Here is a 14,001-nt window from a genome sequence, read left to right as displayed (position 1 = left end):
GGTGAAAGTAGGCTGAGATTGTACTAGGATGGAGGGGATGTACCAGAATCCTTCAAGACTAACATTATTTTATGTGAAATTTGACAAAGGACTTTTAAACAGGAATGAGATCTCTGACGTGTGGAAGATGTAATGACACAAATGCATCATGAAATGTGAAGGCATCTAAAGGCACAACATGGTGGGGCATAGGGTGGGACTGAACCAATGAACAAGAGTCATCACCCGAAGAATGATTCTTCTCTACTTCTTTCATCCCAGGTGTCCCAGCAACATGAGACAAATTTCATTCTTAAGCTATTCTTTCTTAATCCCTTAGCTTTTTGCTTTGGAATCACCGAACCACTAATACCAAGTTCAGTTCAGTTACCTTTTAGAAAGTTCAGTTGCCTTTTATGAAGAAAGCTATTAAGTGTGTTTTGTAAAAGCAATGACATATACTCTATACATATACTTGGAAAGGGGTAATTAATACTTTGATTTTTTGAGGTTTGTTATACTCAGCTACTATCTTGTTAAACAACAGTCACTTCAACTGTCTTATTTTCATTAATATTCATAGAATATTTAATATGTCATCTAAAATAATTAATGTATTGATATTCTGAGAAGAGTTACATAAAACATTGTGGGAGATTACTAAGATATCTAGTAAAATCTGCCTAAAAATCCTTGTACTTGATTGAAATGACGCAATTATCAACTTAAAGTCCAGCATTCCTAGATTCAATGAGGAAAAAACACCCTTACTGAGAAATTGTTAATATAATATTAATAGTCCATCAATAACAATTTTCTAAAACAAAGCTATAGATTTTCATCACAGTTCGGTATACATACAGACTAATCCAGTTAACAGATGCAAGCATTTAATAGTTGGCCTGGGTTGGAGCATGACTTTGAGGAAGGCACCTAATTTCTCTGGTTTTGAAAGACTGGCTCCTAAAAATAAAGTATGGAGATGTCATAGTGAAGAGATAGGTCTTTGGGGGTTGAATAATGTTCTATTAGAGTAAGTTCAGCAGAATTTATTGAAGTATTGGTGAGCACTACTATAAAACAGAAACCAGAAGTGAAGTAGAGGTTCAAATCCATACAGTAGCCTGGCCTGTTCTGTCACCCCTGGACCCATGTGTATATATATATCTGGAGCCATCGTGGGCCCCACCTAGACCCTGCATGTATGTGTGGGGTATGTATAAGTCAAAGAGGATGCAGTCTTTCAATGTCATTTCTGAAAAGGTATCTGATTTACATGGCAGTCATCATAGAATCTAAATGAAAGCATTCATTCTTACTGATTTTTACCTTTTGTAAATAAAGAAACAAAAGACAGTGTAGGCCAACTACTAATACAATGGCTCAAGCCTGCACTCCCAGCATTGTGGGAGGCTGAGATGGGTAGATCACTTGAGGCCAGGAGTTCAAGACCAGCCTGGGCAAATATTTAGACGCTGGGCAAATATTTAGACGCTGGTTCTAAAAAAAATACTCAAAAATTAGCCAGGCATGGTGGTGCACACCTGTAGTCTTAGCTAATTGGGAGGCTGAGGAGGGAGGATCACTTGAGCCAGGAATGTGAGGCTGCAGTGAGCCATTATCCACCACTGCACTCCAGCCTGGGCAACAGAGCAAGTCCCTGGCTCTACAAAGGAAAAACAACAACAACAAAAAAAGCATGTGCATGTGCGCACACTCAAACACACAGTGCAATAGGGATATGTGTCAGAAGCCTTGGGTTCTAATTCCTGCTCTGAAGGTGATGCGACTCCAGCAAGTTCTTTTACCTAAATAGGCTTCCACTTCCTCAACTGACAACTGAGATTGGATATGGCTGTGTTCCCCACTAAAATGCCAACAGGAATCAGATGCAGCCTGGGCTTAAGAAGATAAAGGAATCATACTGGGGTTCCTGCTGGGATGCTGAAGACTGTGAGAAAATGGAGAGTCCTTGCCTCCTACTGGGGACTGTTAGTATGCAGCTTTGGTCAGTTGTCTTCAGCTGGGAATGCAGGCTCTGCATTGTCATACTATCAGATTTTTCAAAAACCTGCACAACTTCTGATTTTTATGTCAAATATTCTTGTTTTTAAATATTGGTAGTTGAAGAATAAAAAAAAAAAAAAAGACCAGTGCAAAGGCCAAACTAAACATCTCTATGGGGAATGGGGCCTCTGCTGCTATTCTGTGATGTCGGATTACAAGCTTCTGGTCTGTGCCTACTCTGTGGCTCTACTGGTGGATAGAGAAGGGTGATCTGTGACACTGAGCACTATAGGCACCACTCTACTGAATCTTCTTTCCGTTTTGTTTCATTAACATATGAACACAGTAGGGAATGAAAGTAACCACAGTTAGGGGAATGGATGCAGTTTTACAAAAAGACAGCACATAAAATAAATGCTCTTCCTGAGTCAGGATCTGGAGGAAATGATAGAGCTGCTGTGTGGTCAATGAGGTCAAGGCACAGAGCAACCGGAAGCTCAGCGTGTAGCTATATCCACCTCAGCAGCTCAGGAGGAACATCTCCGAGTTGACTGCAAAGCCCAAGCCGAAGAGGACCCCGAGGTTTCTCACGAGTCCAGCAAAAGGCGTGGTGTCAATGTGGATCCAGTCGGGGTTGGCACACCACTTTTTGGCTATGGGCACGGACCACAGTAGGTCAATGTTGAGCAGTCTAAGAAGCAGGTAAAAACCAAGTGCAAACAGGAAGAGGAAGAGATTGGTCTTTAGGTATGTGCCCAGGCTGGCCGTTTGGATGCCTGGAGTGTGTTCAAAGGCCTCTGCCACCAGCATGCCTGAGGATTGGAAAGAGACACTGACGATGACTGTGTGCCCTTGAGCCCCTCGAGGATCATTCCTCTCTGCATTAAAGAATTTGCCACGTTTTCAATGACAAGGGGCTTTAGACACAGAGGTTCTATCCATTTTCTAAAGCCTTTTTTAGGCAGTAACTAAAAATGCAGGTTTGCCCACGGTGTTTTCATTATTCATACTAGTCCAGAAGGATCGTTCTGGAGTTGGTGGCACTGACTGACAACCCACTTTTTAGACAGCACTGATCTAGGTACTTGCAATTAACATTTCAATTGCCATAGCCAATTAGCCTTTGAAAGGTAACATGGTGCTGAACAGTGGAAACTGAGTCGTGGTGAACACTGCTTCAGGAATACAAAGCAGCTACTAAATGAAATCCGTAATCATGTAATAGTCACTTCACGTGTTTCAGAGAGAATAGCACAGTGTGCAGGTCTCAGAGTCATTAAGTTCCCCGACGCAAGACTCAAGCACACTGTCTGAAGTGATGGTTTGGGAGTTAGACTTAGCTCTAATTTCACTTCAGAAAAGCCCATCTCATGAAGCAATTTGTGCATTTATGCCACTGAGACCGTGCCACTTTGTACATGGAGGCTATGAGAGGTGTGTTGCACCACGTCAGCTCCCAGGGTAGCATTTAGTATCAGTGACTTCACAGAATTACCTCTGAAATTGGAAAGTTGATTACCGGGGAGAATCTGATACCCTTAAACAAATGAAGCTAAAGCTTTCAAAGGACACAACTAAGGGTAAGTGATCATATTTACCACCAATTACTCCAGGAATAACTTGATGAGGAAAATGTGTTGCTATGAATACTCTGGAGATGCAGACACTGATTGGAATCAACCAAAAAACACTCCAAAGAAATGACCAGGTCAGTCTACGATGGAAGAATAGATACAAGTGTAAAAAGCAAAGAAACTATATCACTCCTAAAATTAGAGGGGATGACATCAGATGATCCTTCTCAGAAGAATCTTCTAACTGTGACATAGCATCATGATTCGAGAATCTTTTTTTTCAAAACGTTGTTTCCACATACTCCATAGGATGTGAAAAGTTTTAACAGAGATTTCTACATTTCTCAATGCATTAAATTTAACCAGTGCTATATGCTGAGATTTAATAAATGTTAAAAAGGAAGTCAATTTGACCTCTATGAAATAAGAATAATTGTTTTAATGGAATAGGAGAAATTCAAGTTTGGGGGAATTACTAATATCCAGATTGATCAAGGATGAACCATATATATTTTCATGCCCTGCCCTATGTGCCTTCTCTCTCAACCTTTCTTTGCTTGAGGAAAACTCAGTAGAAAAGCAGCTACCATCCAGATGAAAAGCACATGAGCATTCCATCTGAGGCTAATTTTCATGAGGTTTAATTTCGCGGATTTTCAAAACTCCTTGTTTCTTGTTTTTTGTTTTTTTGTTTTGTTTTGTTTTGTTTTGTTTTTGAGACACAGAAAATAGAGAACAGGGGAATTGACCTATAGGTTATATACTTTGGATTAGAAACAGCAATGCACAAAAAACATAAAAAATATTAAAATCCAAGCAACGCATGTCATTGAAAAAAAAAGTGTTAGCAGCATTGAGTTCCAGGAATCCTTGAATGGTTTGTTCCTGATAATCAGACTGAAATTTGGTTATATAAATGCTAAGGAACACAGAGAAATGAGGCTTTGAAAGAAGTAAGCAGGATATCAGTGTGGAAGAAGAATAAATAAGAATTTGGTAATGTAAAAGTAAGAAGCACACACTCAGTAAAATTTTATAGATGAAGAAAATACTGCAGTTATAAAAATTAAAAAGGAGTTATGAGAATTTTTTTCTTAGAAGAAACATATTTTTTCAGGTTTGGTCATTGGAGGCAGGAATACAGTATAGATAAAAGGTGAAACTGACCTAGATTCCTACTTTGAAAACTGTCTGTGAATAGAAAATGCTAACTTTTTTACATTATAACACCTTTTTACTATTGTTGTTTTGGGTTGGATAATAAATACATTAAGGCATACAGGTCCCAGTCTCATTAGAATAAACTTTTAAGATACCAAAATTCCTTTAGTTGTTTGTTTTTTATATTATCCAATACTAATCTAAAAAGTGGAATATGTGATAGATCTTGAAATTTTTTTATTTTAGAAAACTTTTTAATCATGGTATATGTTATAGTATTTTTTTAAGGTTAACTTGCAAATCTAATTTAAGTTGCCTAATTTATGGCTAAATTGGTACTCACGATTGTTTTTTTTTTTTTTTTTTTTTTTTTTTTTTTTTTTTTTTGAGACGGAGTCTCGTTCTGTTGCCCAGGCTGGAGTGCGGTGGCGCGATCTCAGCTCACTGCAAGCTCCGCCTCCCGGGTTCACGCCATTCTCCTGCCTCAGCCTCCCGAGTAGCTGGGACTGCAGGCGCCCGCCACCACGCCCGGCTAATTTTATATATTTTTAGTAGAGACGGGGTTTCACCGTGTTAGCCAGGGTGGTCTTGAGCTCCTGACCTCGTGATCCGCCCACCTCGGTCTCCCAAAGTGCTGGGATTACAGGCGTGAGCCACCGCGCCCGGCCCTCACGATTGTTTTAATGACAAAGTATTTCAGGAAAGAAGAGAAGGAAACAACCCAATTTCTAAACAACTGTGAGTAACCTTCAAGTTCTAGACCTTTCTAAACATTAAGAAACCTACTAACATTAAATCTACTAACATTCAAATTTAAGTTTGCTTCTAGAATGTTTTTAATTAAAAAGTTTGTGTACTCTTTAAAGCTGGAATATATGTTACTGAAATCAAAAGCATTGGCTATTCAAAGAAGGAAGCATAATTTTACTAAATAAACTGATGCAGTCAAGGAGAATGATGATTCTCAAAACTTCCTGTTAATTTTAAAGCAAGGGAATGTGCATGCAAAAATGTTTCCTCACGCTGTATAATTTTAGATGACGTATTTATGAGTTATCAAGATAATTATTGCATTTTGGAAACCCAGAGGCACATTTAGTAAGTCTTTCATCAGTTAAACATTTCCAACTTGAAAAGCGGAAATAGCTATGAGCTAATTAGGCTATTATCTTAAAGGAAAATATTAGTTTTCTATTCATTTTGTTATTTTGTCTATGAAAGAATAGAATAAGCACATTTTATTCATTGACTAAAACTGCACTAAAATTAATTTTTAGACGAGACTTTCTGTATTAAAAACTGTTGTATTCCAGTGTTACAGAAACTGCAGCAAGGCTGACCTGTGCGGAGTGATAGAGAACTTATCCATCCCACAGACAGTGTGGCTCAGGGCAGCAGTTACCATGACATACCAGACACAGGACGAACCCATTGCATGGCCAGATGGACTTCCTGCAACAACAAAATGTCCGTCCATTTGAAAAGTGGTTAACTATCAAGATAAGAAATGAATAATAGAATAGCATATTCACCATGAAAATTATGAGTAACTCAGAAAAAAATCACAAGACATAGGCTAAATATAATGTTTAGAAGTGGGTAGAAATAAGAAAAATTGAGTTACATTGAGCCTGAGAAACACTGTCTCAAAAAATTTTTTCCCAGATTTTCAGGTTCATTCAATTCCAGAAATCATATACTCAAGGCTCATTAAGAACTCAGTCTGTTGCACCCAAATCTGCCACAGCCCTACTAATTCTTCAATATTTAATTGTTTTTTAATTGACAAGAAAAAGTATTAGGTTAATGCGAAAGTAACTGCAGTTTTTACCATCGAAAGTAATGGCAAAACCGCAATTACTTTTACACCACCCTAATGCTTGTATTCGATCTTCAATTGGCTTATTTTCCTTGGGCTGAGAAGTCAAACTCCAAAGGATATCATTGCTATGCCTGTGATTTGCTGATTGATTTATAAATGACTGCTGTGTACTAGCAGTTACTTCTATGCCTATCTTGTGGCCACTGCAGTGAGAATCTTTGTTTTAAAACAGAAGATGAGGAGAAGCTGTAAAGAGGGCATTAATCCTAGCAGAAAAAGCCTGCAGACAGTAGCATTTCTACTTCCAGAATGTCTTTTCCATGCTACTGAATTTTTTATTAATCACTTTACTTAAATGTCCTCCCCGATTTTTCACCTAGTAGTTCATTCAAATTAAATACCTGTCTCTTATTTGTTAAACAAAGACAGACCTATTTCTTATCTGCAGAAAATTTCAGAGCCTTTTAAAAAACTATGCCTAAATGAATTGGACATCCCCCAGAGAGATGCAGTCTTTCTTTCCTCTCTCTCTCTTTCCAGAAAATGTCTTATAAGGTGGAACACATGCCAGAAAGGGCTGGAATTGACCACGATAACATTTCAGTGGTCTCAAATGTTATCCAGCCAACCATTCATCCATTTATCATAGTTCGGTTTCACAAAGATAAAATATGCATCATCCCTCCCCTGATGGAATGCCCAGTCTAGGCGATCAGATATATAAATAATTAGTTATATCATTTAGTGTAATAAGCGATATGACAGATGTATGTATACTTTTATGGGAACAAAAAAGACATATTAGAAAACTCATTAGGAATTTACACATTCTCTACTACCCTTAACTCTACTCAGAGTTAGTTTCGAAGGATGTCAATTGGCAAGAATGTTATGCTATGTAAAACGATGAGGTACAATATAGCACATTCCTATAAATTAAAACATGTACTTTTTAAATATATGTTTCAAAAAACTTTTAAAACAGGCTTATAATCAACTATCACAATAAAGACTTTATACTCATACAGAATCTTAATTAGAATAAAAAAGAAGTGGCCCAAGAAGCCTACTTGTGTACAGAGAAAAAAAATACGTTTTAAAGAGATTGTTCTAGGGTTAGAAATAGTCTTTACTGGCTATAGTAACATTGAGAAGTCCTTACCTTTCTTACAAAAGACTTGACTATTCCTCCCTCATTCATGAGATTCTCAGAAGACCTATAATAACTTTGAAAGTTGCTTAGCAGCAGATAAACCAACATTTCTAAGATCTTAGTCTAGTTCCTTGATAATTTGTTCTAGTTAACTGTTTCTTGTTTTAGTATCAAGCCATTACATTCTTCTGAAAAGTAAACACCAAATATTTAATCATTTGGGGAGTTTTCTCCCAATCTACCCTTTCATAAATAACAAAATGGAATTTGAGGTGTCTCTTTTTTTTTTTTTTTTTGCTTTGCTTTCTCATTAGTAATTTTGATTGTTATGAAGTTTTAGCATCCTCACTCATGAGATTTTCTTTACTACCATATATAATATCAGTTACTAGATGATAACCCTGTGTAATGATTCTCTATTGGAAGACCTTCAGTAACTGAAGGCTGCCGTAATAGCTTACCTGGACCTGTTTCACATGTAGTAGGGAACTGTTCAAGGCATGGACTTGAGTGATTTGGGTAAATCTGAGTTTCTTGGACCCACCAGTAAGGTCGATGACCAAATAATATCCTGTATTTAAAGAATTATAAACATGCATATATATTTACATACACAGCTATTATTTAATTGGAGATTAGCAATTCTTTCCTATAAAACATGACTCAAGCACAGGGTTAATTGTGAAAGTTCATGATTAAGAGACTTTGAAAATACTTAGGTCCTGGTCTCTCACACATTATTAAAGGTGGTAGTCATTTGGGATTTTGGCACCCTGGTTTCCCATTAACATGGGGGCTTTTTTCCCTTGCAGGGAATGTCTTATGGGTGCTTTGGATACTTAGACTGGAGATATCAAAATGGTCTCTGGAATTATCAATGTGTTCATTATCATGCTGCTCATTTAAGTAATTCTTAATAACAGAATGTGTGTTACAGGGGCATGGGAATTACCTATAAGTCATTAAAGAATACATTTCTGGCCCAGCGCAGTGGCTCACACCTGTAATCCCAGCACTTTGGGAGGCCGAAGCCAGTGGATTACTTGAGGTCGGGAGTTACAGACCGGCCTGACCAACATGGAGAAACCCTGTCTCTACTGAAAAGACAAAATTAGCTTGATGTGGTGGCGCATGCCTGTAATCCCAGCTACTCAGGAGGCTGAGGCAGGAGAATTGCTTGAACCTGGGAGACAAAGGTTGCGGTGAGCTGAGATCGCGCCATTGCACTCCAGCCTGAGTAACAAGAGTGAAACTCCGTCTCAAAACAAAAAACAAAAAAAAAGTATACATTTCTGTGCTTTTTAAAAGTTCTACTTATGAATCTGGTGTTTCAAGTTAACTGGTATGTTTGAAAGATTTCGCAAGAGAAACAATATACATCTGAAATGTGATCATTATGCCAAAGCCACAAATATAAGGATAAATCTTAGGAAAAATGAAATAAAACAGAAATCTTACCATTCAAATATAAGATTGAACCAATCCCCAGTGACTGCTACCCATATCATCTTGGTTCCAACTGTCTGATTAAGCTGAAACCAAAGCGGAAAATAAATGAAAAAGATATTCTGGGGGTCTCCAATATTGGACATAAAATTTAGAAAATTGTAGTAAGCTTGGTAGTCCTTCTGCAAATGCTGAATTATGAGCACTCCATTCCTGTGAGGAAATCCATCTTGAAAAAGAGGCAATTCTAAACATAGAGCACTTGGAGCTGAAATGCTCTGATTCCCACCGTTTTTTTTGTTTGTTTTTTTTGTTTTTTTTTTTTTGAGACGGAGTCTGGCTCTGTTGCCCAGGCTGGAGTGCAGTGGCCGGATCTCAGCTCACTGCAAGCCCCGCCTCCCAGGTTCACGCCATTCTCCTGCCCCAGCCTCCCGAGTAGATGGGAGTACAGGCGCCCGCCACCTCGCCCGGCTAATTTTTTTTTGTATTTTAGTAGAGACGGGGTTTCACCGTGTTAGCCAGGATGGTCTCGATCTCCTGAACTCGTGATCCGCCCGTCTCGGCCTCCCAAAGTGCTGGGATTACAGGCTTGAGCCACCGCGCCCGGCCTTCCCACCATTTTTATACCGTGCCTTTGTGGCGTGTTGAGCCATTACTGCAACATGTGATGCTGACCATCTGTGGAGAGGGCACACCGGCCCTCCTCTGCTGAAAAGCTTATCTATTCATGATTTTAATTGGTGGCAAAGAGTGAAGTACCTGCTGATCTGTGGCAATTTGAGGGGGAAATTCGGATAGAAACACAATGAATTTCTTAGGCAACCTCTCTTTTGAATTAAACAGTTGAATCTTGTTTGTTTGAAATTTTTTGTACAGTTCATTTCCTCCAAAGTCAGACATTAGCAATTTCTATATTTGGTGAAAAGACTTTGCAAATAATTATTGCATGTCGAATAGCCCATAAAGTGCTGCATTTTAATTTAAGATAGGCTGTGTCTCTCTACTTTATTGGGTCTTTGAGGAAAATGCTTGAATAAATGCCTGGGTATGAAAAATATATGATATGACAGATTATCTTCTGATCACTGATTTAAAATAAGAATCTTCAATTTTCTTTATCCAAGAGAATGATAGACTATATATGGAACAGGGAAAGAAATGTGTTGCTTTTTGACTATAAGACAAGCAAGCAGAAATGAAAGTCATTTGGCTAATAGAAATGTGTTAGGATCAAATTGTATCTTTTATTAACTAGAGAATACACTTGAGAGGAATGGGGAATGATTCATGTGACAAAGATAGGAATAGACTTCAAAGGGCTTTTGACCAGTCAGGAAAATGGTTTGTTGAGAACAGTGTTAAGCAGAAGTGGAAAGCACCAAACAAACGCTGAGAATGAACAGAGGGGTAGCACAAAGAGACTGTGGATCTAAGTCACAGGTCCACAATCTACGGCTGTGGACTATGACTAGACTATGGACCAGGGCCATGGCCCTGGACTATGGACTATGACTGGACCATGGACTATGGACCAGGGTAGACTGACAATGAACAGAAGGGTAGCACAAAGAGGCTATGGATCTAAGTCAGAGAGATGTTGGGTTTAGAGAACTGGACTGTGTCTAGAAGGATTAGTGGGAAAGCAACTAAGCCTCACAAGGGGACCAGTGATGGATCTAGGTAACCTTGTTATTTTATCATTCGGATTTTTGTCTTGGCTTACCATGGCCTAAGTAAAGACAAAAGACTTCAGTAGAGGCCTTCACAGGCTACGACTATCACTTTGAACTTCTCTTCGAATTTTGTGTCCCATCATTTAACAGCACCATTGTTACTGGGCTTCAGTGTCTATTGGTACCTTGCCTGGAATAAATGCATTGACTGACCATTAACATCTTTTGGGGTGCTTTTTAAATTGCCATAACTGTGTCCCACCTGAGATCATTTATATTTCTAGTGATGGAATTTGGGCATTGGTATTATTAAAATAGTTCTCAAGTGGTCCCAATGTAGTATAAGGGGCTTCAGATCATTGCGCTAAGGCAATCCATATAAGGAATTAGCCTTGACTAATTAGAGTCTATGCTTCGGGCTTTTTTTTGTTTTGCATATTCAGGTTCTATAATTTCCATAATCTCTTTAACGAGCCATGAAGAAGAGCATAACTTCCCTTTATTCTTTTTCTAAAAAGTGTTTGATCTACATAATTCATAATATTCATTTTCTTCAGAAATGTCTTATCCTTAAATCAGGATGTGAATGATATCAAATACATTTTGTCTTCCAATTAAAAATTAAACTTCCTGCTCTTCAACACCTCAGAGTCTGTGATTAGCCTTTCATCTATGGTAGTTAATTTAGAAAGATTGTCTCCCGAGAACTATCTGGTTCTGTAGACTGTGGGATAATTAAATGAAGCAAAAGCACCTTGATTTCTTTCACCCTTTAACAGCACCTACTAATCTGCTTATTCCTCATAGTTCATCATTTTTAGTCTTTTCGCATCTTAGCTTCTATGCATCTGTCAGTGATGCCTTCTCTAACCAGCATCCTCACCACTCCTCTGACAATGGTTTCTCTCAAACACTCTTTTCTCCTAGGGAGTTGTATGAGTCTGCTAGGGCTGCCATAACAAAGTACCAGACTGGGTGACTTACACAACAGAAATACAGGAAACTAGGAGTCTGAAATCAAGGCGTCGGTAGCATTGGTTTCTTCTGAGCCTGTGTCCTTGGCTTGCAGGTAACTGTCTACTCTTTATGTCTTCACATGGTCTTCTTGCTATATGGGTGTGTTCTAATCTCCTCTTTTTACAAGGATACCAGTCTTATTGGATTAAGGAAGATACTAATGACCTCGTTTCAACTTAATTGCCCCTTTAAAGATCCTATCTCCAAACACAGTCATTTTGGGAGGTATTGGGGCTTAGGACTTCAACATGAATTTGAGGGAACACAGTTCAACTCATAACCGGGATTTAAACACAATTTATAATAATGTATTTGTGACGAGCGTATATGTTTAGTATCTCTCTCCTGCACTACAGTATAAGCTCCATAAAACAAGGGTTCCTGTCCACTTTGTGCACCAGTCACAAGCACAGTTCCTGTAACAGGCCTGTATGGAAGCCAGTCGTCCATGAAGCTGGAAAAGCTCGCATGGGCCCCTAAGATGGTAGGTTGGGCCAGGCACAGTGGCTCACGCCTGTAATCCCAGCACTTTGGGAGGCTGAGGTGGGCGGATCACCTGAGGTCAGGAGTTCAAGACCAGCCTGGCCAACATGGTGAAACCCCATCTCCACCAAAAAAAAAAAAAATACAAAAATCAGCCAGGCGTTGTGGTGGGCTCCTGTAGTCCCAGCTACTCGAGAGGCTGAGGCAGGAGAATCACGTGAAACCCAGGAGGTGGAGGTTGCAGTGAGCCGAGATCATGCCACTGCCCTCCAGCCTGAGCAACAGAGTGAGACTCCATCCAAAAAAAAAAAAAAAGGCAAGTTGTTACTGATAGTTTAGAGTGTATTCACAAGTTTATTTTCTTTTTATTAAAGAGAGGGCCTATATAACAGGGGCTTTATAGAGGGGCCTATATAAAGTCATATAACAGGGGCTTTAGATTTCACAAAACCTGGAACTGCCCCTGGGCCCATCATAGTTATTTAGTAAATGTTTATTGAGTGAATGAATTATTGAACAAAGTTGATATGAGTACTACATTATAAAGAGCCTGTGTTTTAAAACTATCTTACTTACTTGGTTAGTGCAAACTCAAAATGCATTTCTCCACAGAGATCATGTTATATAGTAGCAATGTCAAGAAAGTGTATTTAAGGTGGAGAAAACATAATGTGTATTCTAGAAAGGGCTAATATATTTGTGTGTGTATATATATGTGTATGTGTGTCTGCATGTGTATACATACATATAGAAATATGTATGCAAAATATGTGTATGTGTATATATACATATATTAGCACTTTGTGTGTGTGTGCATATATGTATATAACATATATTTGTTATATATATACACATATATGTATATAAAATATATTTGTTATATATATACACATATATGTATATAACATATATGCACACACACAAAAACATACACATCTACTTAAGATTAAATAGAATAGAAGATTCAACAATTAAAAAAAAATTTGGCCAGGCTTGGTACCTCACATCTGTAATCCCAGCACTTTGGGAAGCCATGGTGGGAGAATCACTTGAAGGCAGGAGCTTGAGACCAGCTTGGAAAATGAAGCAATACCCCACCTCTATTTAGTATATATTTGTTTTATATATATTTATTGTATATAAAATAAATATATTTTAAAATTCTATAAAGGAAAGAAGAGAATAGAGTGAAGGGAACAGGGATAAAAAGCAGACTTCTTTGAATATACTTATTTTATAGATTTGACTTTGAAACCATGTAAATATTTTACATAACTATACAGCAAAATTAAAATTAAGATGTGATTCATACAAAATTTTAAAAATGAAAGAAGTGAAAATACCACTTGATCCATTATACTGGTGAGCTATTCGCTTCCAGCTTCTCAGCACTTACATGTATTTTATGATTTGTTCCTGTGGGAAATCTCTTTCTACACATTTCTTTAGTCCTCCTCCATCTGCCATCTGCCTCTCGACTTGCCACTGCTTAGGGTGGGGATGCTCCTCTATCCTATGTGGGCCCCAGCAATAGGGAGATACAGGAGGTTAGTTCTTTCTGACACTAATCATCTTCCGTTGGAGCTCTTCCCTCCAATGACAGAGCCTGCCTGACAAGCTGGGTCATTTCAAAGCCAAGGTTGTTAGAGTTTAAGGTCTGTGCAAAATCAGTTCACCAAATGATGG

At 38.3% G+C, this 14,001-nt stretch overlaps 1 protein-coding gene across 1 annotated transcript; it reads right to left on the bottom strand.

Moving 5' to 3' along the window:
* Window positions 1-346: 346 nt before the first annotated feature.
* On the bottom strand, window positions 347-13,782 carry G6PC2 (glucose-6-phosphatase catalytic subunit 2). The gene is given in 6 exon segments (XM_031651703.1): window positions 347-2,798; window positions 3,585-3,700; window positions 6,062-6,173; window positions 8,158-8,267; window positions 9,155-9,505; window positions 13,712-13,782. Coding segments are annotated over 6 exon segments (1,272 nt in total). The 3' UTR covers window positions 347-2,286.
* Between the last annotated feature and the right edge of the window lie 219 nt (window positions 13,783-14,001).

This window comes from Papio anubis, chromosome 10, assembly GCF_008728515.1.
Source record: "Papio anubis isolate 15944 chromosome 10, Panubis1.0, whole genome shotgun sequence".
NCBI lineage: Eukaryota > Metazoa > Chordata > Mammalia > Primates > Cercopithecidae > Papio > Papio anubis.
This window is presented reverse-complemented; position numbering and strand designations above follow the sequence as displayed.